This window comes from Pituophis catenifer, unplaced genomic scaffold (genome assembly GCF_029215685.1).
Source record: "Pituophis catenifer annectens isolate HBS135680 unplaced genomic scaffold, rPitCat1.0.hap2 SCAF_7, whole genome shotgun sequence".
In the NCBI taxonomy this organism is placed as follows: domain Eukaryota; kingdom Metazoa; phylum Chordata; class Lepidosauria; order Squamata; family Colubridae; genus Pituophis; species Pituophis catenifer.
The window spans coordinates 4,797,239-4,817,999 of NW_027256887.1; the positions used below are offsets into that span (position 1 = coordinate 4,797,239).

At 42.1% G+C, this 20,761-nt stretch overlaps 1 protein-coding gene across 1 annotated transcript in view; it reads left to right on the top strand.

Moving 5' to 3' along the window:
• The window catches only part of SLC26A4 (solute carrier family 26 member 4), a 37,111-nt gene that overhangs the window by 10,981 nt on the left and 5,369 nt on the right, over positions 1 to 20,761 (top strand). Inside the window, exons 7-18 of the mRNA XM_070947459.1 lie at positions 1,047 to 1,211; positions 3,028 to 3,180; positions 4,423 to 4,505; positions 5,242 to 5,389; positions 6,831 to 6,944; positions 8,389 to 8,466; positions 9,950 to 10,045; positions 10,993 to 11,099; positions 12,427 to 12,496; positions 15,161 to 15,253; positions 16,712 to 16,807; positions 19,346 to 19,576. Coding sequence (XP_070803560.1) covers positions 1,047 to 1,211; positions 3,028 to 3,180; positions 4,423 to 4,505; positions 5,242 to 5,389; positions 6,831 to 6,944; positions 8,389 to 8,466; positions 9,950 to 10,045; positions 10,993 to 11,099; positions 12,427 to 12,496; positions 15,161 to 15,253; positions 16,712 to 16,807; positions 19,346 to 19,576 — 1,434 coding nt within the window. The remainder of the gene's footprint in view (positions 1 to 1,046; positions 1,212 to 3,027; positions 3,181 to 4,422; positions 4,506 to 5,241; positions 5,390 to 6,830; positions 6,945 to 8,388; positions 8,467 to 9,949; positions 10,046 to 10,992; positions 11,100 to 12,426; positions 12,497 to 15,160; positions 15,254 to 16,711; positions 16,808 to 19,345; positions 19,577 to 20,761) is intronic.

A 20,761-nucleotide genomic window follows, 5' to 3' on the forward strand; every position in this document is an offset into this window, starting at 1 on the left:
GGCCTTATTTTGGGGGAGGTCTTACTATTTTGGGGCACGTGAAGCAAGATGGGGGCTCCTCTTGCCATCTTACCTGATTTCCCATTCTGTGTTTAAATATTTTCGGGGAGGGCTTATTTTCGGGGGGAGGCTTATTTTAGTGCATGCGCTCAAAAGCCCGATTGGGCTTATTATCATTAAAGAGAGACCCAACTAAGCAGAAATTTCCTGACAGTGGGAACAATTAATCATGGAACAACTTGCCTCCGGAAGTTGAGGGTGCTCCATCGCTGGAGATTTTCAAGCGATTGGACAGCCATTTGTCCAGAACAGTATAGAACCGTGTTGGCAAATCTATGGAACACGTGCCGAAAGCAGCACACACAACCATCCCGCACAGGACGCGGGAGCCTCGCTGGCTCTTCTTCCTCATTCCTGTGCACACATGTGCGCCGGTCAGCTGGCCTTCTTGTGTGTGGCAGTAGTGGGTTGCCCACGGTTCGCACCGGTTCTATAGAACTGGTAGTAAAACCGGCAGGAGGCTCCACCCACCGACTCCGACGTCATCAGGGGTCTCTTCTGCGCATGTGCAGAAGAGCGTGCACATGCATGAATGAAGCAAGCGTGCGCGCGCGCGGCCCCGTTGCGAACCGGTAGTAAAGGTAAGTAGAACCCACCCCTGGTGCACGGGAGCGCCAAAACCCGGAAGAGCAGAGTTCCGTCGCGGATCTGAACTTCCGGGTTTCCGTCGTGCACATGCGCGATGGCCAGCTGTTCGTGGGGCGCACCTCCACGCCGGAAACTGGACGTTTGGGTGCCGGCATGTGAATGTGCGACGGAACGCTGAAGGATGAGATTAGAGTCTATAAAATTAATACAGAGATAAATAAAGACTGACAGACAAGAAAGGAAGGCCAGGAAAAAATGAAGGAATCCTGTCTGGCGGATATTGGGTCAGAGGCCTTACCTCCTTACTTTTTAAGTTGTTCACGATGATGATGATGATGATGATGATGATGATGATGATGATTTAACTGCTTAGAAAATTATGTTCTTTTTCCCCCCAGCTAGTGTTTGGAGTTCTTCAGATTGGTTTTATTGTAAGATACCTTGCTGACCCACTGGTTGGGGGATTCACAACGGCAGCAGCTTTTCAAGTATTTGTTTCACAACTAAAAATTGTGCTGAACGTTTCAACCAAGAACTACAATGGAGTCCTTTCCATAATCTATGTAAGTAAGTGTTTCTTACTAAACTGAGCTTCATTGCATAACTTTTGGTCCCTTGTATTCCCCAGCTTGTCAGTCTTTTGCTCCACAGTGTGTTTTCTCTACAACAGAATGGAAAAATGTTTATGGAGATTCTCAGTCATCCAGGTTATAGTGGGCTCAAAGCTGCTTTTTCAAAGGGCAACTGGAGTGTTTCAAGGAGGAGGAGTAGGGCAGGAGGGGGAGGAAGGAGAAATTGGAGATGGAGGAGGAGAAAGAGGATGGAGGAGGAGGAGAGAAGGAAAAGGAGAGGGAGGAGAGAAGGGGAAGAGGGGAAGGGAGGGGGAGAGAAGGAAGAAGAAGGAGGAGGAGAAAGAGGAGGAGAAGAAGAGGAGGAGGAGAAGGAGGAGAAAGAGAAGAAGAAGAGGAGGAGGAAGAAGAAGAAGAAGAAGGGGAAGGAGGAGGAGGAGGAGAAGGAGAGGGAGGAGAGAGAGAAGGAGAAGGGGAAGGGGGAAAGGGGAGGGGGAGAGAAGGAAGGAAGGAGGAGGAGAAGAAAAAGAAGAGGAGGAGGAGGAGAAGGAGGAGGAGGAGGAGGAGGAGGAGGAGGAGGAGGAGGAGGAGGAGGAGGAGGAGGAGGAGGAGGAGAAGAGGAGAAGGACAAGAAGAAGGAAGAGGAAGAGGAGGAAGAAGAAGAGGAAGGAGGAGGAGGAGGAGGAGGAGGAGAAGAAGAAGAAGAAGAAGAAGAAGAAGAAGAAGAAGAAGAAGAAGAAGAAGAAGAAGAAGAAGAAGAAGAAGAAGAAGAAGAAGAAGTTTCTCTTCTCATCCAAGGATGAAGCTTCTTGGATGAGAAGAGCAATTTCTTCTTCTTCATCAAGGAAAAACAGTCCGGTTGAAGACCTTTCCTGCCACAGTTGTTAAGTGAATCACTGCAGGTCATAAGTTAGTAACCTGGTTATTAAGTGAGTCTGGCCTTCCCCATTGACTTTGCTTGTGAAAAGGTTGCATAAGGTGATCCCATGACCTTGGCCATAAATATGAACCAAGCATCTGAATTTTGATCCGGTGACCATGGGGATGCTACCGAGGTTGTAACTGTGAAAAATGGTCATAAGTCACATTTTTCAGAGCCGTTGAACAGTCACTAAATGAAATGTTGTAAATTGAAGACTATCTGTATTTTGTGCCATCATGGAATCCAGAATAAGTTTGCTGTCACAACTTTCGAAAAGAAAAGGGGAAAAAATCTAACTGATTATTAAAAGCGATTCTTCATTACTTTTCATCTTAGTTCAGTGTTTCTCAACCTTGGTAGCTTGAAGATGGGTGGACTTCAACTCCCAGAATCCCCCAGCCAGCTGGCTGGGGGATTCTGGGAGTTGAAGTCCACCCATCTTCAAGCTTCCAAGGTTGAGAAACACTGTCTTAGATCAAATATCCCAATGGCCATAATAGGATTTAAGAATAAAACAAAAGTGAAATAATTTTAAAACGTTGAATAAAAACAAGTTAAAAAAAGAAAAGAAGAGAAACAAATCAGATAAATTAATGTGATCAAGAGAACGGGGGTAGATTTTAATATATTCCTTTAACTCTCTGTTAAAGCAGGAATACCGGTCTGACGGCTGTACAGTTTCTCCTGAAAAAAACTCTAATAAATACATCCTACTCTTTTTGGAGGCAACCTATTCAATTATTAATCCAAGCATGCTCTTAAAATATTCTTATATAGTATTATTTTTGTAATTCAGGTTTGCTTAATTTGGGCCCTTCGTATTTGAACAACCAGAACCAGAATCATTCCCGTTTTAATGAGGATTTTCCTTTTGTGTTCTCTCTCTAGACACTTATAGAAATATTTCAAAATATTAGAACCACCAATATAGCTGACTTCGTGGCGGGACTGCTGACCATCATTGTTTGCATGGCGGTCAAAGAAATTAACGACCGCTTCAGACACAAGATCCCTATTCCGATCCCTATCGAAGTGATTGTGGTAAGCCGACAACTTTGAGAAACTCAAAAAAAAAAAAAATAAAGGAGAAAAGATCAGTCTGTTCTATTCATGCCTTTTTGAATTATAGCAACTATCCGATGGCAATTCTATGGTTCCATATAGATAGTCCTTGACTTACGACGACCACTGAGCCTAAAATTTATGTCGCTAAGGGAGATGGTGGTTAAGTGAGCTTGGCCCCCCATTTTACGACATTGTTGTGGCCCGTACGTGGCCTGTGCAGCTAGTAGCTGATTCAGACAGCGAGGAGGCTGGTGTGGTGCTGTGCCAGCAGCCTGTGCAGCTGGCACTCGAGTCGGACAATGAGGAGACTGGAGAAGATGTGGTGCCAGAGGCCGGGATTCAACAAGGGCCTTCAGAACCTCCAGAAGTTCCCTTAAGTGAAGAGGACGAAGAGGAGGAGCCTCTTCTCGATGCACAGGCACGCAGAGCTGCCAAAAGGCAGGAGTGGCACCTCAGGAGGAGGTCTCCTCAAGAGTAAGGCTTGGGGCTAATTGGCCACTCCCTTAGCCTATTTAAGAAGGAACGCCGACTGAAGCAATTTGCAGGGAACAACTTTGTTCACAGACCTTCGTGTCTTGTCTTGCTTATCTTATCAGCTTCCTGCAAATTACTTCTGGGCATTCTGCCAACCACAGTAAGCTTTCAGAGAGAGTAGATGATAGAGATAGATAGACAGACAGACAGATAGATAGATAAGTAGATGATAGAGATAGATAGACAGACAGACAGACAGACAGAGAGAGAGAGTAGATGAGAGAGAGAGAGAGAGAGAGAGAGAGAGAGAGAGAGACAGACAGACAGACAGACAGACAGACATGGATGGATGGATGGATGGATGGGTGGGTGGGTGGATGGATAGGCAGGCAGGCAGGCAGGCAGGCAGGCAGGCAGGCAGACAGACAGACAGATAGATAAACATAGAGAGATAGAGAGAAAGATAGAAAGAAAGAAAAAGAAAGAAAGAAAGAAGGAAGGAAGGAAGGAAGGAAGGAAGGAAGGAAGGAAGGAAGGAAGGAAGGAAGGAAGGAAGGAAAGATGAGAGAGAGATGAGAGAGAGAGAGATGATATAGATATATACAGATATATAGATATAGATATATATTTGCTGACACTTTACTTAAGCTAATTTTTTTATATCAGGGATTGCATGACCTCTGTAGATGCCATACACTAAATAAATAAATAAACTACCTTATTTCTTATTTCTTTTGACGCCAGACCATCGTTGCCACTGGCATTTCATACGGGGTGGACCTTGAGAAAAAATACAATGCAGGGATCGTGAAAACCATTCCTAGAGGGTAAGTAAGTGCAGATTATTTATCTTCAAACATTCAAACCCCAAAGGCTAAATGCAATTTCATTTGGAATTTAAAGAGAAAAGTTGAGATGGAACATGGGGGGGGGGGGGAAACAAGGAACCTCCAGTTATAGGTAGTTCTCAACTTACAACAGCTCACTTTGCGACCTTTCAAAGTTAAAATGGCATTGAAAAATGTGAATTTAGAGATCTCGCGCTTATTTAAGACCCAACAACCACTTTAGCCATCCTCGGGATGACACGATCAAAATTTGACGCTCGGCAACCGTCATAAATACAGGTGGTCCTTGACGTATGACCGCAATGGAGCCCAAAATTTATCTTGCTAAGTGGGAAATTAAGTGAGTTTTGCCCCATTTTACGACTTTTCTCGCCACATTTGTTAAATCAATCGCTGCAGTCATTAAGTTAGTAACACAGTTGTTAAGTGAAACTGGCTTCCCCGTTGACTTGGCTTGTCCGAAGGTCGCAAAAGGGGATCACACGACCCCCCTTGGGACACTACAATGGTCATAAATGTGAGTCAGTTGTCAAGCTGTCTCCGAATGTCGATCATGTGACTATGCAGCAACAGTCATAAGTGTGAAAAATGGTCCGAGGTCACTTTTTTCAGTGCCGTTGTAACTTTGAACGGTCACTAAGCGAACTGTCGTAAGTCAAGGACCACCTGTACAACCATCCACATGCATTTCTCTCCTGCTCTTTTTCCTCTTTAGATTTTTGCCTCCTCAACCTCCAGCTGTGGAAATGTTCGGAGACATGCTGGCCTCGTCCTTTTCCATTGCGATTGTGGCTTATGCGATCGCCGTCTCGGTGGGAAAAGTCTACGCCACCAAGTACGATTACGCCATCGATGGAAACCAGGTAGGAAAAACTGCACCCTATTCCTGAAGGACAGTGAAACACCATCTAATCTAAAGCTTTCTTTAAGGAATTAAATAAATGGACTTGCACATGTGCAGCCTATTTGGGGGGAGGCCGGTGTTAGAATTTTAAAATTTATAGCTGAAGTTGGCAGCTGGTAGAGAACGGAAGAATTAACACAGTCACCCCATTAATAGAGATGGGCAGCCATGAAAATGAATTATGTTAAAATAAAGTCAAAGTGAAGTGAAGTGAAGCAGCCATGCAAATGAATAAAATAAAATAAAATAAAATAAAATAAAATAAAATAAAATAAAATAAAATAAAATAAAATAAAATAAAATAAAATAAAATAAAATAAAGAAACGAAAAAAAACAAAACAAAACAAACAAAACAAAATAATAAAATGAAATAATGAAATAATGAAATGAAATAATAAATTAAAATATAAATTAAATTAAATTAAATTAAATTAAATTAAATTAAATTAAATTAAATTAAATTAAATTAAATTAAATTAAATTAAAAAATGAAGTGGAGTTGCGTTAAGTGAAGTGAAGTGAAGTGGCCATGCAAATGAATAAAATGAAATAAAATAAAATAAAAAGTGAAGTGGCCATGCAAATGAATAAAATAAAATAAAATAAAATGAAATAAAGTAAAATAAAATAAAATAAAGTGAAGTGAAGTAGCTATGCAAATGAATAAAATGAAATGAAATGAAATAAAATAAAGTAAAATAAAATGAAGTGAAGTGAAGTGAAGCAGCCATGCAAATGAATAAAATAAAGTAAAATAAAGTGAAATGAAGTAAAATGAAATGAAGTAAGGTGAAGTGAAGTAAAGCAGCCATACAAATGAATAAAATAATGTGAAGAGAAGTGAAGTGAAGTGAAGGTTCCAGTCCAAAATTCCCAAGGCCATTTGAGGAACTTTGAAGATGTCTGGACTTCAACTCCCAGCTCATCTTAAAGGTGCCCCTTTTGACAAAGAAGAACGAAAACCGCAGGCCTCCTGCAACTAAATCTGAGCTGTACGAGAAGTCCTCAATCCTTAATCCCCAACACACAACTATTAATTTAGAGACCCTTCGAAGTCACAGTGACCTTGAAAACAGTGACTTCTCACTAGTCCTCTCACTTACAACCGTCGCAGCACAAGATCAAAATCCAGAGGCATGGCAACTGGCATGTAACATGTGATGGCCATTTGCATCCTTCCCAGCCAGCTTCTGACAAGCAAAGTCAGTGGGGAAAACCACTTAATGACCTTCTGATTCACTTAGCAACGGCATTAATTCACTTATCAACTGTGGCATAGAACAACGTGTACTTTCTCCAAGCCTAATACAATATTTCCATGTACGATGAAGGACTTTGTTGTCGTTGCTGTTTTGGTTTTTACACACTGTTTGTTTATTCCCATTGTCTAACCTTCTAGGAATTTATCGCCTTCGGAATCAGCAATATTTTTTCAGGAGCCTTTTCCTGTTTCGCTGCTACTACCGCGCTGTCTCGCACTGCCGTCCAAGAAAGTACAGGTGGCAAAACTCAGGTATTTCATTTGTATTCATTTGAGACTTCTACTGCTTGCCCATCATTCTTGGAACTGATTTGGTGGAGCACATTTTGAACAAGTCGTCGGATGGTTGATGCTAGTTGCGTTGTATTTTAACATAACACAAAGGAGGTGAAGTCCTTGCGGAGAGAAGATTACGGAATAATTGATGTAATTTATTCTTTTGCCGTAAAGTCAGGTTGCAGGGAAAATACCAGTGGTGGCATTCAGCTGGTTCAGACCGGTTCGGGCGAACCGGTAGTGACGACCTGCCCCAATCCTATGCCATGCTATTTAGCCACGTTTTCTAAGCCACATGCATGTGTGCAAGCCACACATGTGAGCAAAGTGCATGCGTAGAAGGACGTGCACATGCACAGAATGTGCACGCTCACATTTCGGTGTGCGGCAGACCGATGGTAAAATAATGTGAAACCCACTTCTGGACAACCCTGAATTTGGACTTTAGCATTTGACTTGAATGATCAGAGCATCACTTTCATATTTATTTATGACTAGTTGGTAGTAGTTAAGGTGGAAGTCATGGTAGTTAAGAAGAATATTGGTGGAGAATTGAACCTTGGGCTCTCCCCTTACAAAGAATTAAAGGGATTGTTAGAAAACAATATGGAATTCTTTATTGGCCAAGTGTGATTAGACACACACGGAATTTGTCTCCGGTGCATAAGCTCTCAGTGTGCATACAGCAATAGTGATTGATTATTATTATAGTCATTGTAGCATACATTTATCATAAAACATTAGATACAATCAGTGGTGGGATTCAGCCGATTCGGGATGGTTCAGGCAGACCAGTAGTTAAATTGCTCCTGGCCCCTCCCCTCCCCTCCACGCCCCTTCCAAGAATCCCCCGCACCCCATTTTGGCTCCCAGGTAAGTGCAGGGAGTAAGTGCAAAATGGGATGTGGGGGGGCAGTGTGGCACCCCCCACCCCCGTGGCCCGTTTTCACTCCCAGGAGGCTGCAGGGAGGCTTACTAGGCCCAAAACATGGTGCTGCCCCCCACGGCCCGTTTTTGCTCCCAGGGGGGCGCAGGAGGCCGAGTGCTGCCTGTCACACCCGCTGGCCACGCCCACCATGGCCACACCCACGCAGCTGGTCATTGGGGCAGAGAACCGCTTGTTAAATTATTTGACTCCCACCACTGGATACAACACTTAGTGATAGTCATGGATACTAAGTAAGCAATCAACATAAATCATACAAACGTCAAGTTTTTAAAATAGGGTTTTGAAATCACATTTCCTTATACAGCAACAAGAAGAATAAAAAAAAAATCTCTGATTCTGTTAAAAATGCTATTTTGACAATTTATAATCTCTACTGAAAACAGCTCACTAAGCGTTTCAAGTAGCCACTTTGCCTAAATATTCCTGGAAACAAACTTATTTTCTTGATGGTTTCCAATATTTTATTTTCAGGTTGCCGGTATAATCTCAGCGTTTATTGTATTAATTGCTATTGTAGCTTTGGGGAAGCTCCTGGAACCTCTGCAAAAGGTAGTTTGTTCTGATATATTTTACCATTTATTTAATATTTTGTGCTCCTGATAAACAGAAATCCTTCTCTGTTCTTAGTAACACAATTTAGTCAGGAACTGTTGTGGAAGTAAAATTGAAGGGGATCCTTAAACTAGCACTTCAAGAAAAAAGAATATCTGTAGCTCTATCGTCCCAAAGGTGCTTTTTCAGGAGGCAACTGGACTTTCTTATTTTTTATTTTTTTTGAAGACGTTTCGCTTTTCATCCAAGAAGCTTCTTCGGCTCTGACTCGACGGTGGGGAATGGAAGGATTTATATTCCTTGCAGACAGCTGGTCATTTGCATCCTTTTAGAGAGTCGTTGAGGTACTTGGAGGCTTATCTGTATATCTCTGGATGATGGAGAATCTCTACAGACTTTTAGCTATACAGTTTGGGATGAACCCCCTTTGAAGGGTGTGGGAGTAGGAATGGATTTCCAGAGGGAAAATTGCAGACTACAGGAACCATTTGCACCACTCTGGTGACCCTGAGGACACAGATAAACTTCCAAGTGGCCTCAACGACCCTCTAAAAGGATGCAAATGACCAGCTGTCTGCAAGGAGTATAAATCCTTCCATTCCCCAGGGGCTACAAGTGCAACCCCTACTTTGACATTTTTAAGCAATCCCCAAGAACCCCTGCTTAGACAGCTAGTCCTCGACATACGTCCACCATTGATCCCAAAATTTCTGTTGTGAAGCAAGACCTTTGTTAAGTGAGTTTTGCCCCATTTTATGGCCTTTCTTGCCACCGTTGTTAAGTGAAACGCTGCAGCTGATAAATTATTAACCCGGTTGTTAAGTGAAACGGGCTTCCCCATTGACCTTGATTGTCAAAAGGGCGCAAGAAGGGATCATGTGACCTCAGGACCGCCATGTTCTTCCCGCACGTGCATCCCATTGCCTTGCAAGTCCAATGGGATGTGCATGCACGAAGAACATGGCGATGACAGCAGCTGGTTTTTCCTCAACCTCTGGTACTTTTCGGCGGCTGGCTGGGGGCCACCAAAAACTCCGGTCAACTTGCCTTCTGGACTCTGGACCAGCCGCCATGGAAGGTAAGCAGCCCGAACAAAGAGGGGGGGGAAGCGGGGCTAGGGCCGGGGCCGCTAAAGGAGGGGAAAAGCGGGTGAAGGGACGGCGGGGATAGATAAGAGGAAATTCCAAAAAATTTCCTACCTTTTCCTGTGGGCGTGGCTAGGTGGGGGGGTCATGTGACTGAGTGGGTGTGGGCGTGAGTGACGTCAAGTTGGCCACTCCCACCCAGTCACATGCCCCCCTCACCTAGCCACGCCCCCCGAACCGGTAGCGAAAATTTTTGAACCACCACTGCTTGGAACGATCACTAAATGAATTGTTGTAAGGCGAGAACTGCCTGTATCTTCTTTGGAATCTCTCAAACGGATTTTTACTTTTTTTAAAAAAAAACACGCTAACGTTTCTTTCTCCTCTCTTTGTAGTCTGTTTTGGCAGCTGTGGTCATTGCGAACCTAAAAGGGATGTTTATGCAAGTTTGCGATGTCCCTCGTTTGTGGAGGCAGAGCAAAGCAGACGCTGTGAGTCCCGTTTTCTTCAGAAAGAACCGAGAGTTATCGGTCACACTTGAATTCATCTCTTCTCTATTTAGGCAGCTGCCTTTCGTTTCGTTTAATAATTAATCCTTCGCTGAGAATCTCATGTCGGGGGGGGGGGAGAACGACAAAAACCAAGAGCTTCTTGGTTATTCCAGTGAATTTCTGACCATTGACGATCTCTGTGTCAGGAAAGAAAAACCAGGCCTGCACTGAAGGTCAAATTAAACTGATTTTTTGTTAAAAGGCCTAAGAGGAGGAATCTTCTCAACTGTTGTGACCTAGGCTTCCTGAGTCATTAAACCACACGAGTAGTCCCAAAAACCTCTTTTATTGCAACAGCTGTGAATTACGTTCATTCACAGCTGAGTCCCAATTAGTTGCAAAAAGTCCTTTGGGAGAAATCCTTCGGGATAATCACCAACCTTTATCTCCCTTGACAAGCTGCCAAAGACCTACTTGGCAAAGCCACACTGAACTAGACCATATATATGGGTAGTCCTTGACTTACGACTTACAATTGAGCCCAAAATTTATGTTGTTAAGTTAGACATTTGTTAAGTGAGCTTTGCCCCACTTTGCGACCTTTCTTGCCGCAGTTGTTAAGTGAATCACTGCAGTTGATAAGTTAGTTACACGGTTGTTAAGAGAACCTGGCTTCCCCATTGACTTTGCTCGTCAGAAGGTCATAAAAGGGGATCATATGACCCCGGGATACTACGACCGTCATAAATACGAACCCGTTGCCAAGCATCTGAATTTTGATCACATGATCATGGGGATGCTACAAAGTGTGAAAAACGGTCATAAATCACTTTTTTCAGTGTCGTCGTAACTTTGAGCGGTTACTAAATGAACTGTCGTAAGTCGAGGACTACTGTACTGTAATGCCTATTGGTTTTACTTAACATCTCCATCTATTTATTTTCCAGATGATCTGGGTTTTCACATGCATAGCATCCATCATCCTTGGATTGGATTTAGGATTACTTGCCGGGTTGATATTCGCACTACTAACGGTTGTACTGAGAGTTCAGTTGTGAGTATAATCTTTAAAAAGAATTTTGCACCCAAGACAGGAAAACGAGTGCAAATCCCTCTACAGACGGAGGGTTTTTTTTCAAGCATGAAGTGCTATAAAAGCTGCCATTGCTTTTGCTGTTACAGATAGTTCTCGATTTACAAGCAGTCATTTAGCAATCGTTTGAAGTTACAGCGTCTGCTGTCCTACCTACTCACTCACACTCACGGAGCAGTGTGTTTTAGAGAGTTTATTAATGTTCCCTAGAAATTCTCTTCTCCCAGCCTCAGAACTGTCCCAAATCCAGCCACAAGCAGGCCAAGATTAGCCCTCAGCGCAATGGCCGATAGTCCATAAAATAAATCCGCCAAACAAAGTTAAATCCACCAGGCCAAACTGAAATGTGAACCCACAAAAGTTCACTCGGCAAAAACACATACTGGTAGAACCCAAACACGTGGTTCCCAGCAACCCCTCCCTCTCCCTGCCGTGATAAATAGCTTTCCAGTGCAGACCATCAAGACAGGCAGGGCCTTTTCCTGAGTAATTTGGCAGATCTCCTTTGCTCTTATCTTTTCTCTTCCCTGGGTGCTCTCGGATGCACCATGGAAGGCAGTTCCTCCTCCTCCTCCTCTTCACTGACCTGCAAGCTGTCCCCAGATGAAGCCTCCTGTAAATCTCTTTCGACTGGCAGTTCAGAATCATTCATTAACCCCGTTCCTGACATGCCAGGAATGAGCCCATCCTCCCTTGAGCCAGCCTCCAAGGAAAAGTCGGAGGAGTTGTCCAAGGGAGACATCACACAGTGACACTGGAAAAAAATGACATATAACCAGTCCTTGAGCTTATGATCATTGCTGCGTCCCCATGGTCATATGAACAAAATTTGGGCACTTGGAAACTGGTGGCAGCATCCTGGGGTCACATGGTCACTATCTGTGACCTTGCCAGAGGTCTTCTGACAAGTAAAATCGATGGGACAAGCCTGATTCACTTAATAATGGCATAATTCACTTAACGGCAATAATTCACTTAACAACCAGGGCAAAAAAAGGTTGCAAAACAGGCTGTGACTCACTTAACAACCACTTTGCTTAGCAATGGAAATTCTACTCCCAATTGTGGTTGTAAATCGAGGACTACCTGTATTTGACAAGTTAGGCTATCAGTTATGGCTCAGCTACCATTGCTTGGGACAAATTTTGTGTATTCCTTGCAACCTTTGCTTGCAACAAATTTTGTGTATTCCTTGCAAACGTTGCTTACAACAAATTCTGTTCTGTATGTTACATTTGTTTAATTTTTAAATCTTTATCCTGATCAATATTTTATTTTGTTTTGTCAGTCCTTCCTGGGGTAAACTCGGTAACGTTCCTGGCACGGATCTATATAAGAACATCAAAGAATACAAAAACGTAAGACTTGTCTAGCAAACTAATATTTCAAATATTTGGGGGGAAAAAATGATGTTTAAGATTTATTTCAAAGGTGATTGACATGCGGTCTGCATGACACAACAGTTGATAGGTCTATTTCCGGAGTCTCATAAGAGCAGCCGATCGAGAATTAATAACCATGTGAAAAAAATCAAGCCAAATCAAGTCATTCATCCGTTCGCTGTTACTTCAATAGATTAAACAAACTGAACAAACTGAATTCCTGTTGCATCAGTTTGAGATTTTCTAAGCTGGATTTTCTAAGACTGTTTTTAAGAAACAGATTGCAGGGTTTTCGTTGTAGGAGAATCTATAGAAGTTGCAAAGACAACAATTCCCAGCATTCTTCATTACAGGTAGTCCTTGATTCACAACAGCTCGTTTAGTGACTGTTCTAAATTACAACGGCGGTGAAGAAAAGTGATTTATGACCACTTTTCAAATTTGAAACCTTCCCCATGGTCACCCGATTAAAATTCAGATGCTTGGCCACTGACTCGTATTTATGACGGTGGTAATGTCCCGGGGTCATGTGATCCCCTTTTTGTTTTTGTTTTTTTGTTTTTTGTTTTTTTGTAAATATTTTTTATTTATTTTTTCCAAATTTATTTATTTATTAATTAATTAAATTTCTATACCGCCCTTCTCCAAAAAGGAGTCAGGGCGGTGCACAGCCAAAGTAAAAACAGGCATAATTAAATTTAAACATAAAACATAGCTTTCAAGAGCAAAAATCTCCATCCGGTGATAGGTGGTTACCACGCTTACATTCCTTTCACAAGCTCAATTCACAACTTCCATTACATCTTTTATAGGTAAACAAAAAAGAAAAGAAAAGAAGATAAAAAAGAATCAAAACTTTAAAAAAAACCAATTTTAACTCAAATTTAACATTTTCATCTATATAAATCCATTATATCTATCCAAAATTATATCTATCTATCCATTATATCTATCCAAATAAGAGCCTTGGTAGTACAGGGGTTTAAGGCACCCTGTTATTAAGCTTATTAAGACCAGCTGCCTGCAATTATTGCAGGGTTCGAATCTCGCCAAGGCTCAAGGTTGACTCAGCCTTCCATCCTTTCTAAGGTAGGTGAAATGAGGACCCAGTTTGTGGGGGCAATAAGCTGACTTTGTATAAATATACAAAAGGATGAAGGCTATTGCTGAGCACATTGTAAGCCACCCTGAGTCTCCGGAGAAGGGCGGCATATAAATCAAATTAAAAAAAAAAAAATTAGTTTCAAATTCACTTTCACTCATTTGATCCCCTTTCTGTGACTTTCTGACAAGCCAAGACAATTGGGGAAGCCAAATTCACAACAACTATGTCATTAACAGAGATATAACACAGTACACAATACACAGTTTATAGTGTATTCCTTGTCAGGAGTGGAGTTTATCAAAAGCAGGTTTGTCATCTTTGATTGCCAATCAGAACACACTGTCGGCACTTCAAAAGGTTGTGTGAAGTGGGCCCATCCTCTATGTTTTTAGCAAATAGATGCTTGATCTTCACATGGGAAGTTGACATATTGACCATCTGTCACTCTAATAGGGAGACATGTATATAAGCTATTTATTTGTGGGGTATTCAGAATATTATAGAAATAATTGGGAATTCACCAGGAACAATTTATCTACATCAGAAATGGGGAAATTGGTTCGGTCTACCTTATTGTCTAAGTCACGGGTGTCGAACTTGATTTCATTGAGGGCCGCATCACGGTTGTGTTTGACCTTCTGGGGCCGGGTGGGCATGGCCAGCTCAACGCCACTCGTGCTGGGGGCGCTTGTGGCGGACCGAGCGCTCTGCCAGTGAAAATGGAGCTCGGGAGGGTTGCAGGAGCCCGTCGGTAGCGGAAAGTGGAGGTTGGGAGGGCAGCGCGCAGTCCTCCCAAGCTCTGTTTTCACTGGCAGAGGCACCGCGAGCCGGTCCTTCGCTGTTTCCAAGGCAGCCCAATGGTCCAGATCTAAGCACCCCGTGGGCTGGATCCGGCCCCCAGGCCTTGACCCCCCCCCCGGTCTAAGTCTTATATCCTCTGCTTAGGTTAATAGCAGTAACTGTATAACAGAGTTGGAAGGGACCTTGGAGGTCTTCTAGTCCAACCCCCTGTTTAAGCAGGAGACCCTATATCAGGGGTCAGCAACCTGCGGCTCTGGAGCCGCATGTGGCTCTTTCACCCCTCTGCTGCGGCTCCCTGTCACTCAAAATATGCATCACAACCGCCAATGTGCGACACTCACCGGCACGCGATTTATTGAGCTTTTCAATCCCGGTAGGCCAACCACGGATAAATCCAAAAAAAAGAGAGAAAAGTTTCAGAAGAAAACAGAACATTTAATTCAACTACTTATGCTAGTTTTGTGGCCGCTGAAGAAATAGTCAGGCACGGGAAGGATTTTGTGGCTCCCGGTGTTTTCTTTTCTGTGGGAAACGGGTCCAAATGGCTCTTTGAGTGTTTAAGGTTGCAGACCCCTGCCCTATACTATTCTGGCTGTCCAATCTCTTCTTAAAAACCTCCACAACTTCTGGAGTCAAACAATTTTACCAGGGGTTTTTTTTTTTTTTTGTTCTTCTGGGCCTAAAGCAAATAAGATTTGCTTATAAAGAAGTAAAAACTTATTTTTTTACAACAGGTTGCTGAACCTGAAGGAGTGAAGATTCTCAAGTTTTCAAGTCCCATTTTTTATGCTAATATCGACGGCTTAAGAAGCAGCGTGAAATCTACTGTAAGTAGTAATGTTTTCGAAGGGGTGCAATTGAGGCTTCTCGAAATATCAATACAGTGTTCGGTGTGACGTTGAGCAGGGATTAAGTTTGTTGGGATGACACCAATAGAAGAGGATAGTTGTAGCTCAGGGTTGAACTGTGGACTTCTTGATGCTCTCTGAGCTTGGTGGTTTTCTTGCAGACGTTTCAGGACCCAACTAGGCTATATCATCAGTGCTACAAGGGAGGGAGGTTTGCAGAGAGGAGGAGGAGTAGGAGGAGGACAGCTGTAGGGTCCTTGATGCTCTCTGAGTTTGGTGATGTTCTTATAGACCAGTGTATCTCAACCTTGGTAGCTTGAAGATGGGTGGACTTCAACTCCCAGAATCCCCCAGCCAGCAGCGCTGGCTGAGGGATTCTGGGAGTTGAAGTCCACCCATCTTCAAGTTTCCAAGGTTGAAAAACACTGTTATAGACGTTTCATAACCCAACTGAGCTATATCATCAGTGCTTCAAGGGAGGGAAGTTTGCAGAGAGAAGAAGGAGGAGAGAGAGGGGGATACCGCTCTAGAAATGGATGGTAACTGGCTAAGAAATTGCTTGAGAATGTATGTTTTTTTTCCTGAAATTCTGGGATGGATGAGAGTCAGCATATACACATATAACAAACAATTGACGTCCACTATTTTTAATGGATTGTAGCCAAGGTGTTTCATTTCGAAATGTAAGGTCTGGCTGTACGCTTAAGCCCTCAGTGAACCAAAAAGAAGGACTTAAACGAGGCTTGAATAAGAATCAACATTTAATCTTTGATCAAAGACAAAAGGCTGGGTAAAACCATTCCAAACACATACAAAGAGATATGTATATGGGAGGGCTCACACCTTCAGAGAAGATGTAACCACTTTTTATACCTTTAAAGCACCAGTTAGGTCCTCAACTCTGGCCCCTAATTTATGTTTGTGTATTCTTTGTTGCCCTGCAAAGGAATCTAAACTTCCAATTAGTCTTATCTTAAGCATTTCTTTATTTACTTAATTGGCCACTTAGCCCCTGGCTCTGGAAGACAAGATCTTATCCAGATCAAACATAAATTAGGGCTGAGGTGTAAATTATCCCTTTGTTGATGGCTGTAGTTTCAACTGAGATACGTACCATGCTTTTAGATGGCACAGAAAAAGATTGATATGGGTTCGGGTCAAATGGCAGGGACATACATTTGACAAATACCAGATACATTACAGAGGCCTAATAACAATATGTTTGTAACAGGAGATACAAATAGAAAGGAATAATATATGTGATACAAATACAAAGGCACAATATATATGTTACAGGAACCTAATGGTTACAGAATAACAAGCTTTTACTAAATCTAGTATATCAGTATTTTATATTCTATCTTTATTATTGTTTCCATACACTACCCCCTATGTAAACACAACTAAAACAAAAATTACTGAATTTGTTGTTTGAAGGTGGGATTTGATGCCGTCCGGGTGTACAACAAGAGGCTGAAGGCTTTGAGGAAAATACAGAAGCTAATCAAGAAAGGAAAATTGAAAGCAACCAAAGTAAAGCGCCAATTTTTATTCTTTGCTCGGTTGTCTTTAAAAGGGTTTTATCATGGGCAATCGATTTGAAATAATTTTTCTCTTACAGTACCTGCGACCTGTTTTTTTATTTTACTTTTAATTACTTGGAGGCACAAAAAAAAAAATCTAATTAGCAAGCGAGTCTCAAGATTCTCGTGAATTCCCAAAGCCCTTTAACCACACTTAGTTTTCCTTTCTCTCACTTTCTCTGCTGATGTACATCTGTTTAATGTTTAATTTAATTTTTGTAAAATATTTACAAAACATAGTGTTCAAAACAATATAAACTGTATTTATTATACTGTACACCACCCAAAGTCATTGTTTCGAATGAGATGGGCGGGATCTACATTTGAGAAAGAAGTAAATAAAAACCATGCTCGATAAAAAAAAAAAGTCCTCCACTTACAACCATTTGTTTAGTGACTGTTCAAAGTTACGACGACACTGAAAAAAAGTTACTTATGCATTTTTCACACTTACGACCGTTGCAGCATCCCTATAGTCACGTGATCGAAATTCGGACGCTTGGCAACTGACTCATATTTATGACGGTTGCAGTATTCCCCAGGTCGTGTGATCACCTTTTGCGACTAGCAAAGTCAATGGGGAAGCCAGATTCACTTAATAACCATGTTTGTAACATAACAACTGCAGTGATTCACTTAACAGCTTAACAGCTGTGGCAGGGAAGGTCGTAAAATGGGAGAAAATTCAATAAATGTCTTGTTTAGCAATGGAAATTTTGGATTCAAATTGTGGTCGTAAGTCGAGAACTGTTAGTACAACATAGAGCAAAAGTATTTGAGGGACATGGATTCCTACATGAAAAAACTGGGACATTCCCTAAAAAAATAACAATAACTTGCATGGCTAAATCAAGCATCCTTGGACGAAATTTGAGATATTAAATCATGGAAGCAAAGAGTTACAGAGCTCGGAAAGAATCTGAAGAGAAAAATGCATCTGAGCTAGAACATGTGGATCAGGCAATAAACTTGACTACAGAGAAGAAGATTCCAGATAAGGCAATAATGAGTAGAAAATTGACTTGGGATCAAAGCAAAACCTGGAATGTGACTTGAAAGTTTGCGTGGGTGATAATGTCGCTAGAAGCCACGATTGTGGGCAAAACATTTGCTAAGAATTTTCACTTGGAAGAAAGAGAATGATTAGATGACCTCGTTCAACAATTAAATCTGGGTGCAAAGCAGGGGTGGGTTCTACTTACATTTACTACTGGTTTGCAACAGGTTTACTACTGGTTTACTACTGGTTTGCAATTCTGCACATGCGCGTGCTCTTCTGCGCATGTGCAGAAGCGTTCTGATGATGTCGGGGTCGGTGGGCAGAGCTTCCCGCCGGTTTTACTATCGGTTCTACAGAACCGGTGCGAACCGGGGGCAACCCACCACTGGTGCAAAGGAATTAATACAACTCTGAGGTTTGCAAGAAGAATATACTTATTTCCTTGTGCAGATGGCATAATGAAATTAATGGCAACCATGGGGTTTGCTGAGAACGCCATCTTTTACTTTAAATTATACATATTTTCATAAATTTCTACGGGCGCAGAACTTGATTCTCGTGTTTTTTTCAAAACAAAATTATTTCCTTTTTTATTTAAAGGGGCAGAATCTTTGGTGTAAGGCCAGAGGCAAAAAAATTAGAGTCTAGGATATGCCCCGTGTAGTTTATTTATGCATGCGCTTGTATGATCCTAAACACACAAAGTTTATTTATTTATTGGTATCCCACTTTTATTATTTTTACAAATCACTTAAGATGGCAAACATATCCAACACACTTCCCTCTTCCTGTTTTCCTCACAACAACAATCCTGTTGAGTTGAACTGAGAAAGAGTAGCTGGTCTAAGGTCACTCAGCTGGCTTTCATGCTTAAGATGGCACTAGAACTCCCAGTATCCTGGTGATTGGCCCAAAGTCACACAGCTGGTTGTAATGGCTAAAAGGGGACTAGAATTCACAATCTCCTGGTGGATTGGCCTAAAGTCAGACAGCTGGTTGTAATGGCTAAAAGGGGACTAGAATTCACAATCTCCTGATGGATTGGCCCAAATTCACACAGCTGGTTGTAATGGCTAAAAGGGGACTAGAATTCACAATCTCCTGGTGGATTGGCCTAAAGTCACACAGCTAGTTGTAATGGCTAAAAGGGGACTAGAATTCACAATCTCCTGGTGGATTGGCCTAAAGTCACCTGCCAGCTTTTGTGACTAAGGCAAACTAGAACTCACCATCGCCTACTTTCTAGCCGCCTTAACTTTTAGATCAAACTGATCTGGTTTTTAAACAAATTTTAAACAATTTAAACAATTCTGTTCCCAGGAAAGTTTCTGTACAGTATGCATTATCTTGACTTATGTAAAGAAAATATGAAGTTATTAGCTTTGCCATGAGTTGATTAGAACTATTTTGTTGTGGAGAAAAATCTGTATTTTTGTACCAATGTAATAAAGGAAGGCCTTGAACATGCTGTCTATCTCTTCTGATTAGAATGGTATTATCAGTGATTCCGGTACCGTGAATGAAGGCTTTGAATCTGATGACGATCCGGAAGATCCTGTAGATCCAGATATTCCAACCAAAGAAATGGAGATTCAGGTGGACTGGAACTCAGAACTTCCCGTCAGAGTGAATGTCCCTCAAGTGCCACTCCACAGCCTAATTTTCGACTTTGGAGCTGTCTCGTTCATGGATGTAGTAGCCGTCAGAGTAATGAAAACAGTAAGAATATTTTCTCATTTTTTTCTCATCGATCTGTTGTTAAAAATAGATCATTTAAAGTTATAGGGATACTAGTCATTCTTCTATGGTTTCTACAAGTTTCCAGATGTATAGAACAATAAGGTAAAGGTAAAGGTTCCCCTCGCACATATGTGCTAGTTGTTCCCGACTCTAGAGGGCAGTGCTCATCTCCATTTCAAAGCCGAAGAGCCAGCGCTGTCCGAAGACGTCTCCGTGGTCATGTGGCCGGCAGGACTAAATGCCGAAGGCGCACGGAACGCTATTACCTTCCCACCAAAGGTGGTCCCTATTTTTCTACTTTTTTACGTGCTTTAGAACTGCTAAGTTGGCAGAAGCTGGGACAAATAATGGGAGCGCATCCCATTATGCAGCACTCGGGATTCGAACCGCTGAACTGCCGACTTTTTCAATTGACAAGCTCAGCGTCTTAGCCACTGAGCCACTGCATCCCTCATATAGAACAATAAAACAGAGTAACAGTTGGAAGGGACCTTGGAGGTCTTCTAGTCCAACCTCCTGTTATAATTAGATAGTGATCATGCTGGAGGAATTATGGTTAAATTCCCCTACCAGGCAGTGGTGGGTTTCAAAAAATTTTACTACGGGTTCTGTGGGTATGACTTGGTGGGCGTGGCATGGCTTGGTGGGCGTGGCAGGGGAAGGATACTGTAAAATCTCCATTCCCTCCCCACTCCAGGGGAAGGTTACTGGAAAATCCCCATTTCCTCCCAATCAGCTGGGACTCGGGAGGCAGAGAATAGGTGGGGGCGGGGCCAGTCAGAGGTGGTATTTACCTGTTTTCTGAACTACTCAAAATTTCTGCTACCGGTTCTCCAGAACTGCCAGAACCTGCTGAAACCCACCTCTGTTACCAGGATAATCCAAATTGATGTTGTTACCTTTAGTCTGTTTTGACTCCCAAATGCTTTTATTTGTTAGGAATCCTGTTTTGTTCCTAATTGTCCGTTGTGACCTAGAATATGGTGTTAAGATTTTAATGATGTGTTTCTTTACCACACTTCCCAGTTTAGAGATTCTAAAGAAACTTTGGCCCCCAATTACATTCAAAATTGTCATTTATCCATGTGAGGTCCTTGGTGTTTTCTGAACTTGGCAGATTTCTTGCAAGAAAACTTAGTTTCACTACCAAACTAAGTAACATCG